The sequence below is a fragment of the Dromaius novaehollandiae genome, chromosome Z (genome assembly GCF_036370855.1).
Source record: "Dromaius novaehollandiae isolate bDroNov1 chromosome Z, bDroNov1.hap1, whole genome shotgun sequence".
Classification (NCBI taxonomy): Eukaryota; Metazoa; Chordata; class Aves; order Casuariiformes; family Dromaiidae; genus Dromaius; species Dromaius novaehollandiae.
The window spans coordinates 63,349,111-63,366,417 of record NC_088132.1 but is presented as its reverse complement, the minus strand read 5'-3'; the positions used below and the strand labels follow the sequence as shown (position 1 = coordinate 63,366,417).

Genomic DNA, 17,307 nt, shown 5'->3' with positions numbered 1-17,307 from the left:
GCTAATTCTAATAATAATTTTAAAAACTGAAATGAAAATAATGTAAAATGAAATTACTGAAATAACTGATCTGAGATGAATTTATTTTCACATCTCTGACAAAAAAAGTCAGTTATTCATACTTCTGAGCCAATCTGCTCTTTCCTTTTCTTTAATGCAACAATCTCACAGAAAGTTCAACAAACTAAATAGCCATGATGTAATGGAAGTGAATAAAAGGGAGGGCACTTCTTTATGGTATCTCAGGATTGATCCAGAATGTGGCTTTTGGGCTAACTCTTATCCTCAGTTGATCCAGCTGTATATGAACTTCTGGTTATGCAAGCTGAGCTGTCAAGTCAGCTGCCCACGGAGCCAGCCACACTACTCCTTATGTGACGCTGGGGATTGAAATTAAAGTACCTCAATCCCACTGGCCTACTGGCCCAGCTAAATTGTAGTGGAGCTTTATCCACGACCTGATTCTATACATATGTGCACAAGAAGGTATGAGAATGAACGGGGCTGTAAAGACGAGCTTGTATCCTCAGGCAAATTGAGAGTGGCTTGTTTGTACACTATACAGAGTGGCAGAGAACTACATCATGTACTTGCATGCAGTGAGGAAAGAATATCCTGTATGTTTTCCTAGATAGATTAATGTTGCTTGAAAGAGAATGTCTCTGAGGAAGTGCCCTTTCTTTGCCGGAGTCAAACTTTACATTTTGAAGTTTTATTTGGCATGTTTTGTGATATTATTGTTTGTTTAAAAAACATTTATTATTTGTAGATAGCGGTTCTTTTCACATTCATGTTAAAATACTTGGATTTTGTGTTGGCAAGGCTAATACTTCTTGCCGTAAAAAAATGCAGAGATGTGACCATGCCAAAAGATTTTATTGGCACAAAAAATCAGTAAAAGAATTCTCTGAAATCACTGACTCAATTTGCAGTGGCAGCCAAAAAAGCTAACAGTATGTTGGGTATCATCAGTCAGGGTACTGAGAAAAAAAGCAGGCATAATTTTGCCACTATATAAAAACCTCGGTGTGCCCACATCCTGAATAATGTGTGCAATCTGATCTCTCTACAGTTCAAGAAGTACACACTGGTGTTCAAGGAGATACAGAAAAGGGCAGCTAAAATGACCAAGGGATAGAGCAGCTGCCTTATTAGGAAAATCTAAGATGGCTCGACAGAAAAAGGCTGAGGAGGTTATGACTGAGGTTTACAAAACCATGAAGTTGGTGGATAAAGTGAATACAAAGTGTTTCACCAAATTCCACAATGACAGAACTAAGGGACACTTGTTGAAACTAGTAGGACATGAGGTCAAAGCTCATGTCCTCAGCTCAGTAAAGCTCAGTAAAGAAGGTCATCTTTACAAAGTAGGTAAGGCTACCAAAAAGCTGTGAAGGAAGACAGTATCAGCAAATTCTAAAAAGAGACGAGACAAATTCATAGACAACAGATAAATAAATGGACTCTAAAGGGAACAGGCAAGGAAGAACCCGTTCATATCCCTAATATACACTTGTGGATGCTGGGCAATATGATAGGAATGGACTGCAGAAGTTGGACAGATTTTTCTGTTCTCCTTTTGCCACTGATGAAGACAGAAACTAAGCTAGGTAGACCACTAGTTGGGCCCAGTAGGACATTTCTTATATTGTTAGAAAACATGACACCTGATTAATTCAAATGCCACACCTAATTCAGAAGACAAAATGACATTTGTGTCCCTGTTTCATTTTGCAAAAATACCAGTATTTAACATACTACAATGTGTAAACTAACAGTGACTATACAGGCTTCCTCATTAGCACTGACGCTGGCAGAATATATACCACCTCAAATTTCCCTGGCCTTCATTTGAGGCCCGTACTGCTTATGAAGGCATATGTAGCTAACTGAAGTCAGCTATGAATTCCACCAAAGTCTGACTTCATGTAGGAAAGGTCATCTCCAGCTTGCAGGCTTTGTTCACCATTCAGAAACTCCCCAGTTCTGGACACGGTATTTGGTACTTCAGCATCCCCATGAGTTTGGACACTGTGCAGCTTGCTTTGAGCACTGTATTCTGCCCCTTCAGCTATTAAACATGTCGTTGAAAATTATATGAGTTCCCAATCCTCTTTTATTCAAGAGTGGTTGCATAAGCTATGACAGCAAGGGACAGGTAGTGATCTCCCATGGTGACAACAGACTCCCATCTCCCACAGATGACTGTAATACTGGAGAGGAAAAGAGATTCATCTTGCCCAGAGATATAAAAGCCTGATTTCTTCAACAGCCTGGCAGTGTGCATGCTGTTAATATGATTCTCAGTTATGTTTATATACTGTTCTCTGTCCTATAGACAAAAGTGTACCTCTCATTCAAGTCAGCGTATTTGCTGATTCCTTCACAAATATCCTATTTTGCTGCTGATCTCCCCAGCACTGAGATTCTCAGTCTGAAAGTCAGCAATTATTTCAGACATAGGCCTGATGCCAATAACCTAGAGGTATGTGACTCTTTCAATAGTATTTATTATATATCTCCACCACCATAACACTGGCAATGGGCTTGCCAGCACCAAGTGATCTGAACTATTTTGGGATAGCCCATGTGATATAGCCACATGTTCATCCTGTCAAAGGCTCCAGAGGGCAGGTCATGTTCATGGCATAGTTCTACTTTGTGGTGCCTTTAAGTCGGGAAGCCAGTGCAGCTGCGCGGGGCTGCGCAGTGGGATCTCACCCCATCACTCTGCGCTAGTACTTCAGCTCCAGAAACAATACTGTCCACTGAATGGATACCACAGTTGTTGCCTTGTCCGCTCTCAATAAAAATTTTACTCAGAATCTCCCTTGTGATCTACACATTAAGGGTAAAATCATGAAAAGCTCATCCAAAAGATCAGTATTGTTCTACTTATCTATACATATGTTTTACCAAACAGCCTTTTAGACTGAGTAAGTCATACATGACAACATCCTTCAGTAATTCCCAATCTTCCAAACTGAATGATACCACAGACAAACATCACCCAGTTTTGGAGTTAAATAAGGCTGGATAAAGTGTTCTACACAAACAGAATCCTAGAAGGCCTCTGCTCTATGAGACACCAGGGAGGCTGCGATATGCTCTTCGCAGATCAGCCAACTGTAAACTCCAAAAACCAGGGAAGCAGGAATTGGTGTATGTTATAAAAATAAATGAAGACAGGGAAGGCCAAGCCACAAGGTAAACAGATAGCTATCATCTAGACACACCACGTAGGCTGCAGAAAGTATTGTGGGCAAAAAGCTGACACTACTTCTGGATGTATTAGATCTTTGGCCTAATTGTCCACATCACGAAAAAATAATGAACTTCTAATACCTGATCAGCTGCATGTTTCCTAGCTAATGAGCCCTATCTTGTCCAACAACCATGGCTATTTGTTTGACTCACCAGCATGTTAATTCCTTTCTTAAACTTTTAAAATTTTATTTGAGTTCTCCAAAATAGAATTTTTCAGTAAGTTCAAACTTTTCGTTCTGGTACAAAAGAAAGGGAATCAGAAATAGGACATTTCTGTGGAACATAAATTCCCTTTCCATTGGTGCTCTACAGCTCAGTGACAAATAGTCAAGAAAGTAGAGCCATATTCTCATTTAAATGCATATAAATGAGCCAAGGTTTTATCTTACAGTGATTTTCCCTCCGACCTTGTTATTTCTTCTGAGGAATAACATGACAAATCAATCTTCTCTCACCAAAAAGTCTGTACTGTCATTTATCCATATTCTAGATATTCCCCAGAAACATTCTGCTCACTTCACAATCACATCTTGGTTAGGAATGAGTGGCAGAACAGAGCAACATTAAATTAATAGTTAATAATCCTTAAATAAGTCATCTTCCGCATTATTTTGTATAAAATCCAACCTTCTGCTTCTACTTCTGTGACTATAATTTCAGATGAAATTTTCAAAGATGCATCAGCAACAGAAGGTTTGTCTACAGACCTTAATAGAGTGCTTAGTGTCAATCAACCCTAACTGAACCAGCCAACTTTGACAGGGCAAGCATCAGCCCAGCTTTCCACTAGGCCTAATTTGCCCCTCCTCAGAGCTAGCTTGGATGTCTCTGCACACTAAGAGTGGGTGATATCATCTGAATGCATCATAATATCCATACTAAAAAGACAATCATGATTTCAGCACATATTGTGAAGTTATTTTTACACCTTTTGGACAGAGGGTCAGTGTGATTTCAGGGAACTGAGAACAGATTTCTCTGCCTTGCCTCATTAACTCTCTTCCATCCTCAAACTGGTTTCAGCTAGTTGGGAGTCTGGATTTGGTTCCTCATGGGAACTTTATTTATACGGGAAACTGCAGTACAAGGACATCCTGGGGCCATTTCTCTCAAACCCTAGCAAATGGGATATTCATACTTCAGGACAACCCTGTCCTCCTGGGACCCCCAAAAAACCCTCTGTGATTTCTCCTTCTTCCTACACTGTCCCATCTCTCTCTCCCTCTCGTTTCCTTCCTCCTCCAACACACAGCAGGATCGCTGTGCTGTGGCTTCTGTTGATACAGAGAGTTAAGAGATACAGAAAGGAGAAACTCGTGCTCTAGCTCTCCCTGCCTGCAGCCTCAGCATCACCTCACTTCGGTTGAACGGGAGAGCGGTTGTGTACAGCAGGCCTGCATCAAGCCAAACAGGTGCCACAAAGCAGGACTCAGGATCGGTACTGCTGGCTTTTGCCTAATCATTTTGGAATTGTTTAATATTGTGGTAAGACTGCTGTGTTGGTATCCTGCCTAACAGTACTGTACAAAACAGCATTGATCCACGGATCCTAAATCTGTGGATTAAAACCACTTATGAGTAGGTGAAGTCATGCAGGTGTTTTGGAAACCGGTACTGCTCAGGTCACTTCCGAGCCGGGATCCAAGAAGGCATCTCGCCTGGACGCAGCTGTGGAGGGGCTGGGGGGCGGCCTGGGCTGCCACCTCCCCCGGGGGGCTGGAAGTTCAGGTGCAGGGGGGCCTCATCCCTCCCCTCCTCTTCCTCCCTCTGTGTTGCTGTTTCCCTCTAGTCTCTCAGTGGGGCAGGGCTTGCTTGGCTTCGCTCCATGCTGCCACTGAAAAGCATTTACCTTATCTAGACAACTCTCAAGGCTCTCCCCTGAGCCACTTCCTGGGCTCAGGTAATGTTTCTAAATTGCAAGGTAGCACATGACTCTCAATTCACAGTTAGCAGAAACTGTATTCTCACCTCCCGGATCAATACTCTACCCGAAAGCGGCAGCAACGAAAGGGAGACAGGCAGATATTTTAGACAGAATACTTAGTGGTCATATCAGCCTGCACATCTCAGCTCAGAGGATTTATCTGTTTGAAAGAACTCTTTTTTTTCCTTCAAGAATCGATGGAAGCTGTCAAAAAGATATCACTGAAGGGCAGAATTAATCAAAAAGATACTGATTTTCTTTGCATATTTGTACATAATAATTAGGGCTTGTATGTATTAGCACACTGATTTGGAGACACTCTGCCTATTATATAACGTTTCCAGACATCATTGTTTTACTACCTTGCACAGCGTAATATCAATACAATATCAGCTTTACCAATATACAGTTCACTAACTTTTGTGTTACTTTGTTGCATTTTAATAAAAAAAAAAAACAATTCTTACTGCTATTTCAGCAAAATTCCTCCTCAGCAGCATATGAGAACAGCTGGGATTACTCTGTACTTTGAGTAGGGTACAGATTTCCCTTTCTACTACAAGATGGCTTTAGCAAAGGATAATTGGAAAAAAATAGCAACTGCTTTAATAGTAGTAGTGAAATAACTTGGAATGATTTAACTCAGAACCAAGACTGTCTGAAACATAAAGCTTTTAATAGCCTAGAGTTCAATTATATTAACTTGATATATTTGCTTACAAAGTAATATAGTTACTACTCTAGCTCACAATAAGACATCACCCATTTAATTCTAAACAAAGATTATATTGTAAAATACATCATTTTATGTCAGTGACTCAGATTTTCCAGTTAAACATAGTCCTGAACCATTAGCCTACTATGAGTATATAAAAATGATGGTGGTTTTAAGAAAAACATTGAGAGAGAAAAGAAAGTGGGAGGCTAATCAGCCTCATAGAAAATTGTCCTGTCTGTGCCTATTAAGCTATATGATGCATAAAGTTCTCACAAGAAAAATAATTACTCCAAAGACAGAACTTTGACAACTGCTAACTGAAAAATTAGCAAGAAAATCATACACACAGACCACTAATACAGTCTGCTTCTACTTCTCTGAGCCCTGACTGCAGAGGAAAGACACAAAGCATAACACTGCACAATCTCACTTCTGCCACTATAAAATCTCTCTCCTCCCAGGACACCTACCTCTGCTAGTCAGTCTGTTTATGCAGCAAAACTATTTGCACGTATCCCAAAATAGCTCATGCAAACTGTAACTTCATTTTACCCTCCAGCCTCCAAAGCTGAAAGTTTTAGGTTATAACTTTATCACTGAAACAAATCTACTGAAAAATTTTAGAAAGTATTCCTAAGTGCAGAGAGCGGCACTGACTACCAAATGTGAAAATCTTATGTAATAGGTCTCGTTATGAAAATACTACATACATAGTATTATATAAGAAAAAGCGAAATAATTTTGTTTCTTACTATTAATTGTGAAACTTAGCAGCTGAACATCTTCAACAACCATGCAGAATCTATCAAACCAAAATTAAATCCTGTCACTTTCTTGGGACATGTCTGTGTGTCATAATAGGAAGGGAAGCTTGAAAGAAAAAAGCCAAACACGTTACCACATTGCATCGGCAGTCCTTAAGGAGCTGGTAGATCGGGATCTTGGCTTCATAACAATGCTCATTTTGAAAAAATCCTCAAGTATTTTTAGCAGTCAAACATCAGTTGGCCTTATAAAGCTCATTCTCCAAGTATTCCATTTCAAAGTGTTTTCTAAAATCCTCCAAAATCCTTCTCCTGTAATAATGCAAGCTCCGAAGGAAGAAATCTAACACACTGCAACTCCTTCCTTTTTCACACTGAATTTACTCTAGCACTGTGCTGTTCGGAAATGACAGTGCTTTTCTCTTCTGTCTTGTATTGCCCTGGGAGGAACTAGTCTATTTTGAATCTATTCTCCCGGTAGGTCACATGGGAACCAAGGCAGCTGAAAAGTGTCTCTATCTCTTTCTTGCAGTATTATAACAACAGGTTTAAAGGTTAATCACACTGAAAAAAGAACACTACCGATGGACAGTAAATGAAAGGAAAAGATGAATGTAAAGCATAGTTACACTAGTGAGTTGGCAGGGAATTTCCATTTAGAGACTTGCTAGATAAATTAATCTCTGTGGAGTCGAGAAAGGAACAAAGATTTTTATTCCAGGGAAACGAAAATCTTACCTAGAAATATAATTCTTCCCTTTTTTTTCTACTAACCCTTGCCTCTATTACATACTGTGAATAAGTACTATTGTTTAACTTCACAAAACAGAAAGTATTCCCTATCTGAAGGAAATTTAAAACTCTGTGGGGAAGTTAAATAAAAACAAAATTCCTTTTTGTCTGTTCAAGTCAAACACACATACAGACAGCTATTGTTATAAATCAGTGAAGGACAAAATACCTCAGTAAAAGATCTCTAACATGACGTCTTCTCTACCATACTGCAGAAGGAGACCTTTTCCTGTTATAATAAAGACTGTGATAGCTTCTGCATTACAAGCAGCTGAACTTGTATTTGAAAAACTTATCACAAAAGCTTTGAGAATGAATTTGTTTTAGGAAATATTAACATAAGCTTATTTGGCAATTTCACTGTTAGAAGAGGAAAAAAGGAACCCCCCAAAACTGGACTATGAAAATACAATTGAAATTATATATTTTGAATTTGCTCTGAACTGTGTTGGAATTGTTTTTAAGCTGAGAGAGCAGAGTTATTGCTCAACAAGTGGTTACATGCATAATAGCCATTCCTTTGTACAGTGTTTACAAGTGTTGCGGCCTATTACTGGCAGCGCAGCTTGGTTAATAATGAAAGAAAGCACAAAATTTTGTATTTATAACATGTATACAGACTTGGCAAATAGAAAAAAATACGGCAAATAGTTTATGCATAATATATCAAAACGTTCATCAAATAAGAATAATTCAAATAATTCACTCAAATAAGAAATTCATCCCTTTCTGGATGACAGTTTGCAAAGCTCTATAGAACCTTTGCACTTTATTTTATAACAGTACCATAAAATGCATTACGAACTACAATATATATCGACAGGAAAGAACTAACTGCCCTCCAGGCTTTTGCCAGCTATCTGCATATAAAGTGCTCTACAACAGCAGAAAGAATATTAATAACATTTCATGCTAAGCATTCTGTTCTTCATATTTTCTGGGCTCTATCTTTTAAATATCATCTGGTGGTTAACACAGAAGTGTCCCATGGAATCATAAAAGTTAGTCTCAAAGAGTGGAAAAAGCATCTGTGATAAATTTAGCTTGAAGGGTCATACAGTCATGAGACCTTTAATAACAGTTGGGTCTGTCTCCATGCAGGTCACATGTCTATAAGAGTGGACATAAATCTGGTGGCTTTTGCTGAATCTGTTTTACTCCTGAAACAAATGTTATAGGTCCTGAAGAAAAACAAAATAAGTATGAAATAGAAGTGCTGGTATTTTTAAAGCTTTTTCTAAGTTGGTCTGGTTATTTAAATATATATCAAAATTATTCCTGTATCAGTATAGGAGCACAGACTAAAAAGTTAGAGCATTTGACTAAATGGTCTCACGGTACTACCCTGGAATGAAATATTCAAGGACAACATCTGCTGTGTCACGCAGTAGACATCTCAGGATGTTTTGTTCTCCAATGTATATCACTCAAGATGCTGCCTCTGACTATGCAAGGTACTGATGGTTCAAAAACTATTTTTCAGTGCAAAGATTCCAAAAAATGTCTGATACAGATGCAGACCACCAGTGGAGGTAAATATTAATTAATGCCTATTGCTAATAAGCTTTCTTTTTTGGTCTCCCTCATCGGCTCCTTAGAAATAAACCTCAGTTCTCTGAGTGCCTGCCAACTTCAGACTGGAAGCCATTATGAGATGTACATTAATTAGCTACAAGAAGACTGCTATACTGCAACCATACATATCCCAAGCAGTCAGATCACAGCCTGTCCCTCAGGTGCCGACCTGAAGCATAGATTTTCTGAAGCCAAGAAGGTATCAGTAGAAGGGAGAGCTCAAAATCCTCCAAGGAATGCTAGTTTTATGTGAGATTTAAAAATTGATGAAACTAAAAAAAAAAAAGGTAGAGTTTGAAAAAATGAGGAATAAAATGGAGCAAAAATAAGTAACCAGAAAACCTCATTTTTTCATCTGGATTGGTATCCTGCAAGCCTCGTGCAAAGTAAGAACAATTGCAAAGTGTCTGTGTCTTCTCAGCTCCATTAATGGGAATAGATTTTTGCACATAACCTGGGTATTCAAAAGTTGGTGTAAGAAAGACAAACCTTTCCTAGAGATGCTTCTAGAAAAACTTTTAGAGCATATTCAGAAGTTAACAATAGCTTTTAATTCATATATAAAACCTCGTCCTGTTACCATTAATACAATGGTCACTTTTTCAATGATTTAAATAAAGATAGGAGCATACCCATCTACTCTGCTGGTGAAAGATGACAGATCATTTGTTTTAGGACCCAGGTCTTGGTAAGTGGTGGGGGGAGGGATGTCTAACCATATGAACTCTCAATTTCTCACAGCGTGCCATAAAGAAAGAAATGGCCATTCCACTCTGATAACAATGGGAAAATGTATATCACCATGGTGATATAAATTAATTAATTGTTAAAATACCCAGTAAGAAGCCATCAGGAAGAGAAGTAAATGAAACTTCTCAAAGACATAAGAAATCGCAGTATCACATTCAACTGAATTATAAGAGCTGAGCCTTAAATGTAGGCAGAAGAAATCGCAGTATCACATTCAACTGAATTATAAGAGCTGAGCCTTAAATGTAGGCAGATGGAAAACGGACGTATGTTCATTGGAGGATTGTTTTTCCCAGAACAACTTTTTACAATTAAGAGCTATTGCACGCTATGGTACTAAACCCAAAACACCAAAATGTAACTTATATACAGATAAGCACATAAAGTCAAATAAAAAAGAATATAATAATTTATTATTGTACTCTGCACGTTTATAAGCAGATGTACAGTTTTTTAAATATGTACATATATTTTTTGCATGTGAAAGCAAGCATTTATTTGAGACAAATGCAGTAGCCTTTTGTAACATCTGATTTGTGCATTTTATTCTGTAACTTAAAAGTACTGTATTTCTTTTCCTTTCTTGCAATCCTTTGTTTTGAGTGGGAGCGACAGAGAAGAGAATAAAAACTGCTGTTGAACTGAGCTTTTGTTATGCCATCACAACTAAGGCAAGTGTTGACTGCATAATGAGAATAGGAAAAAGAAAGATTTTGAGATAAAGAGAATACTAAGAGATGGAGTGCTTCACTTCAGTACTGCTACTGACTCTGATAATGAAAGCATCAAGAAAAACTATGTTTTATCTGCATGTGTCAAACAGCTGATGTTTTGACTGCATAGTCAAACTCTGTAAGGAAGAAAAGATATGGAAGTGATCAAAACACCAATAACAAAAGTGCAGGATTCAACCCACTTTAAGGGTGCTTTCATTTTAGTTTTTCAGCCTCAAACTAGTAAGAATTGAATGCAAACCAGTGTTACATTACACAGAACTGAAAAGTATCATGAAACGGAAAAAGCATGGCTTAGGGTACAAGGCGCAGGACTGCTTGTTCTGTTCCGGGCTTGGGAACATCTCTGTATTGAGAGTTTGGAAAATTTGCTTAATCATTCTGAGCTTTGGCTTCCTTATTTGTAAAACAGGGATAATGCATATCATACTGCTTTGAATAGCATTTGGACATCAAAGGACTAAAAACATGCAACATGTGCCAGGTTATTATTAATGTTATTGTTCTACACAAGTTGAAGAAATAGATTCACAATCTTCCTTTTTAAGATAAAGTGAAAAGTCCCTTTAATTTGGCAAGAATTGAGTTTAAGATTGTGAGCTACACCTGCAAGAGCTGATATCATTTCTTGTGTTTATTGGAGCGAAAAATTGAGGACTTTCCAGCAAATATGCTTTACTTTAGGAGAGTGAGGGACACTGCCAATGTATCAAGGAAGATAAAGAAACCTGGAAGCCTAAAAATCAAGTCTTAACATGTAAAGAATGAACGGTTTAAGTACGTTGTTTGGAATGCGTATTAGCAAATGTAAGGTATGCTACACACTTCTGTTTCTTGAAATGCAAACTCAGTTTCATCACAAACTTAGCTGAAATAGGATTAGCATAGCTTCTCTAAAAACCTGGAACCAGGCTTATTTGCTCAAGACTATCCCCAACATTGCTTTGCTACCATAGTATCTGGTCTTGTGAACACTTTGTATCCTTCCTTTCTTTTTATCATATACGCTTGCCAGGTGACATGGTTATACCAAATGCAGTTTTCAGTACAGAAGGACGTATGCACGGAGATCTGAACCCAACCCTTCCATTCCCTGGGAGCACTTGCTCCACAACAGGGACAATTGCTCAGAGCTAAGCTCCGTATCAGGTAGTTTTGTTTAACTGCAGTCACAGGGTTAGTTCTGCCTAAGTACACCCCAAAAGAACAGCAATTCTAATATAAAGCAGAGATGGTTATTTATCCTTTGGGAGAAATGCTGAAGCCTGCTAGGTTGATTAAATAGGATATCTGTGAATTGCAGATCTCTGGAAGAAAGGTGTGAATCTGAACAGAATTCATAGGAGAGAACGGGATCGCAAGGCGTACAGATCCTCCCAGCCATCTTTCCATGAAAACAGTAGTTATTAGGAAGATCTTGCCTGGGTGGTTAATTCCAGATATTAGAGTCTCTCTGGGGGTTAAATTTTTGAGCTTGAATTAATGAATGATTAGTTTCCTTTTATTTTTTGTAGATCTAGATGTAAGCATAGTAAGTACAATAATGTTTGGAATGAAACAAAGAAATTAGGGTGGAGTTCTTTTGGCATTTATTAGTGTTAAGAGTGGTTATAAAACAGATGTATTCCATCCCCATTGGAGTGTATGTATAGGGATACTAGTTCATCCTCTTATATCCTGAACTGCAGTACATGACTGAAGGACAGAAAAGATTAGCAAGATGTTCTTATTTTACCCTCATGGGTGGGTTTGAGAACTAGTACTGCAAGTGTTGCTATAGAAGAGACATCTATAACAAGCATTAGCCAGAGAATTACAGAAAGTAACTTTTGTCATAATTCTTGTCACCTCAGAAGATCACACTAACAATTGATTTCAAAGATACACTTTTGTAGAGTGTTGAAGGAATGCAGGAGAATTAAATTCTGCCTTTCATTTCTACATAAAAGCATACTCTCTTTCAGCTGGAACTGCTTTGTCAAAGAAGAAAAAGGTATATATATAACTCCATAAGTAAAATAACTAAATAATAATAATAATTATTATAACTCTCGGAATTGTTAAGAATGGAAAAAGGCAAACCAAAGGACGCAGAAGAAATATAGTCTATTTCATTTATCTATTTTCTTTCTATACTCATGTATACTCAGCTGTTCAAACTATGTGAATTATGAATAAATACGCTTTATTTGCTAAGTGGTTACAATAAAGTTACTACACATTCTACAGATGTTTTACTCAGACTTAAGTGTGCAAAAGTCCTCAAAGGTAGCACTGTGAGGAGAGCCTTACGTGAGGATACACTGCTCTGCCATGACACTTTACCCGCGGACATTCAGCCATGGGACTCTTGGAGACTGACAGGTGCTGCTTCCTGAGCTGGACCGAGTGGCACGTGCAGCACGTCTCAGAAAGAGGTGTTACAGTCCCTCACTCCCTAACACAGCAGAACCCAGTATCTTAAATATATGCTGGAGCCAAAATGTGTCCCTCTGCCTTTATTCTGGCCAGACTTCCATTTAATCCCATCAATTCTGCAATCTGAGATTAGAAAATTCAATACTAACAGACCAATACCAGTCCCAATAGACTGGTTGCAGAAATAGAGCTTTCACTGAACCACAGAATAGTTGGGGCTGGCAAGGACCTCTGGAGGTTATCTGGTCCAACTCCCTGCTCAAGCAGGGTCACCTAGAGCAGGTTGTCCAGGACCATGTTCAGTTGGGTTTTGAGCAACTCCCGGGACGGAGATTCCTCTCTGCTCTGTATCACAATAGATCAAGTACCCATGTAAAGCTTCACTTGCTAGAGCTCAAAAAAAAAGGGGGGGGGATAAACTCCTATTTTTTCTAAATCTTTTAGGCCCATTCATATAGCCAGATATGTGCAGGAGGATTTTTTAGAAGGAGAATAATTTTTCCTGACAAACATTACATTCTAGGAAAAAAATTGTGAGCTCATGCTGTCAGACTGTTGGGTTATGGTTATGGCTAGGGTTAAGGCTGGGATAAAAGATACCTACTATCTTTATCTAAATCACTAGAAATCAGTGAGAAGCCTAAAATTAGATACTGGACAAATGGGAGATTTTTAGACTTCAGCTGAGTGAAGGCTGCCTAGTGTGTCAGGCTATTTTTTTCTGTTTTTAACAAGCCATGAAAAAACAGGATATTTAAACATGTCTTTGTCCACATGAAACAAAATGACAATGCATTCTATTTATGGCATTTATTATAAAAGTACGGTTTTGCTTTCTTCTTCTCAGCTCTAAATTGACATACTGCAATAATTACAGCTGTAATTATGCTGTTAGAGGGAAAATCTATTGATGTTTCCATCATACCCTCTGTTTTTCATGGGTTCATAGCTCATTAGCATCTATTTGCTCCACAGAAACTTGGACTAAAATGTCTTAGCTAAATACTGCTTAAAAAATAAACATAGGTGGCTTATATTTAAGTCAGGACAGAGTTAAGCAGTGGGTATGTTTCTCAAGTGCAGTGTGTCAGTCTTTTGGAATAAAAATGGTAAAGACTAACATTTTTCTTGCTTTTGTTAACAAAAGAGTGGCCTTAAGGAAAAGTGAATGAGAACTGTATTCCATTTACAAAGACTTCCTAACCAAGTTGGGTCCCATAGAAAGTTACTGTTAAGTACTGCTAAGTACTCCTACTTTCAGAGTAATGCTCAAATAATATTTTGGGCAAAGTTTCTGGCATATATCCTCATTCATTACTGTTCAGAAGAATAAGGCAGTTCTGCTGAGTACCACTCAAACACAAAAGTGGGAGATTAAACAGAGACATCTGTGAGATACTTTGGAATATTACAATTTCGAGAAGACTGCAGATATAGACAAAAAAGTATATATACAACTTGGAAACTTGCACACACAGTTAAATTTTAAATATGTTAGAAAATCTTATATATTAAAGTACATTTTTGTATTTTATCTTTAGTTGAACAAAAATCTACCATTAAAAGCAGAGCTGTATGCTCCAACCACTGATATTCTAAACTGAATGTGTTTCAGTAATGTTTTTGTCTTTTTGGAAATGGTGAAGAAAACCTTTACTACCAGAAAACAGATTTTAGCTGGGATGCTTACATCTGTGTAACAGCACAGTACTTTGCAAAACCGGACAGTGGATTTCCCCATGTTCTTCACTAAAATCTTGACATCCACAGATATTGGATTAACTGCGATTAAAATTAAAAAAAAGGTAACAAATTCATCTGTTTAAAAATGTGGCAACCTACTGGAGAACATTCTGTGAGCACAAGTGAAGGTTAAACTCAGAGTATATTACTTGCCATGAATTATTCACTGAGGTCTAAACAAGGCACACTAAGAAGGGGATTTTCTCACTAGCCTTGAGCTGTCTGAGAGTTTGGTTGCTGACCGAACTGGTCAGCTAGGGTCCCTTTACTGACAATGCAGACAGTCTACTTCCATGATTTAGACACCTATTTTAAGACAGAGTGAAATGCTGCTCATAGCTGCCTATCCCTCTGTTGACTGTAGGGCATGCCTGCCTATTTTACACTAGAAACCTAGATTTTGGGTGATTAAAGATATACTTGATAAATCCTATGTTACAAGTCCAAAAGCCGTAAATAGGTGTAGCATGACTGTTTTTCTTTTTCACTCTCTCACTTGTAGCAGTTGAACTGAATGAAGATGGGATTACAAAATTTGCTTTTACAGAAATGCAAATTTCAAAAATTTTCAAATTTTCAAATTTTTGTGTTTGGCATCACATATTTGGCACAAGTGAGTGATTAAACAATGTCAAGACATCACCTCCTCAGTGCATAACTAATGTAGTAACTATCATGACTCAGAAAAAGCTCCACCTTTGACCCCTCACTACTTACTTTCATTCAGATCCCGAGAAAGCAGGCCTGGCACTTGCCCTCCTGTCACTGGACTCTGACACTTCCAGATGGGATTTCAAGATTACAGCATCCATTCACCTTTCCTAAACACTCCTGCCAGCGGTTGAGCTCTGCTGCAGGTTTCCATCCTAGCTTTGTGTCGTGTAGGTAAACGTAGGTGACACTGAATAGTTCTTCAAAAGAGTATCTGTTGATTTACCCATAAGAACATAGCAAAACAGAGGAGGAAAAAGTAAAGCAATGGAAAGGAATACATGCATTGTGTATCACTTTCACTAAAATTTATGTACGACTGACTTCTCCTTACTACCCAGACATCTGGAAGAGGAGCTACACTGTTTTCCCATACTCACTGATTCTTATTTTCTCTCCATTTAAGGGCTACTTTATTAGTTCTATCTGAAAACTTTATTTCATTTTTCCCTGTTTGAATTTTCCTCATACAGATGACTTGCCAGGCACAAGAAGAGCATGTTGCAGAATAAATCTCAAAGAAACTGACAGCTACACTGACTGTTAAATACCACTAACAGAGGTGACTACAGCCAGAGACTTTTAGTTATTGTGGATATATCTGCAACATACCTCGCTCACAACCATGTTCACATTTGTAAGCCTGTGGTAGAGAGCAGTGTATATAATGTTCATAAATGTCATCATTCTTGACAGTAACAAACAGTCTAGTATTAAAATACACCTCCCTAACAAAACAAGTTAAATCCAATCCCTCAACTATTAAAAATAAAACCCCGAAAATTTCTGTTTGGAGAGTCATAGGGAGAAAAATGAAAGGAAGGCACATTAGGAGCATTGCTGTATCTATAAAGGAGTTAGAGAATGTTATTAAATCTTGGGAAACATTTCTCTACAAAATCATAACAACTGTATGGGAAGCAAATACTCCAAAGAGAACTTACATTTTTATTTGTCCAGGAGTAACGAAGAACAAAACAAAATTAACTTCTTCTGTGTTTACCTTTCTCAGAGGAAGGCTTGCAAGAAAAGAAAAACTCCATGCATTTCTCTGTGCCAATACTCACATACGTGTAATCCTATGACATCTGATACTCCCACCTATTATATAAATATTGGAGTATTTTGTGCAGCCTTCATGGTATTTAAAACAGACACAGGGTGCCCTGGAACAGAGCACTATTCTGATGAAAATGCAATAGATTTAAAAGCTGTTCAGTTATTAAATTCAAAACAAGTTGTTGCATGGGTAGCACAGTAAGTGAAGCCTGTTTTTCTGTGGGATTGCGTCTTACATCCCACACCTCTACACTTAGCTTTACCTTCCCCATGGCATCCAGTGTCCTCATGTCCCCTAAAACTGTCTCACACATAGCCTCTTCTTGCAAGGTGGCACACTGAGACCAAGCTGCGGGAACGCTAAGGAGAGCCTGGCCTGGAGGCTTTTTTCAATCTGGCCCGCCAGTGCTCCCACAGCACAAACACACTAGAGTTTGCAGTAAACCCTTCTCACAGCAGGAGCACTAACTTGGGTCTCTCATGCTCACTGTCCACTTTCCCCTGCCCCAGCATCAGTTTTTACACGGCCTTCAGGGGCTTGATGTCTGTAGGAGCCCTACATTGATTAGTGACTGTTGACACTGGCTCATGGGTTCAAAAGCTCTAATATCAAGATGGAAAGATAGAGTGATTATCTGAGCGTTGTTTCAGCATAGTAAATTCTGTGGTGCTGTTTTGGGGTAAAGCGTCCTGGAAAGACAAGTAGGGCAGTAAGATTTCACTTTTAATTAAGCTGATATACAAATAGCTCTCTTAGAGCATTGTTCACTTGTGAGACGACCACAGGAACTCAGTGCTTTCTGCAGATAATTTTGACTTTTCATTAAAAATCTTAGTGACCAAAGTTTTTCA

The 17,307-nt window shown here is 38.3% G+C and overlaps 1 protein-coding gene across 5 annotated transcripts in view; it reads right to left on the bottom strand.

Annotated features, from left to right (window-relative positions):
• The window catches only part of LOC135325140 (3',5'-cyclic-AMP phosphodiesterase 4D), a 604,546-nt gene that overhangs the window by 147,419 nt on the left and 439,820 nt on the right, over positions 1-17,307 (bottom strand). The window contains exon 1 of one of the 5 annotated variants that reach the window (XM_064502793.1): positions 6,808-7,096. The exons of the other annotated variants lie outside the window; for them this stretch is intronic. Within the exon in view, the coding sequence (XP_064358863.1) occupies positions 6,808-6,872 (65 nt within the window). The 5' untranslated portion in view covers positions 6,873-7,096. Of the gene's footprint in view, positions 1-6,807; positions 7,097-17,307 lie in introns of those variants that run through there. 5 annotated transcript variants of the gene reach the window in all.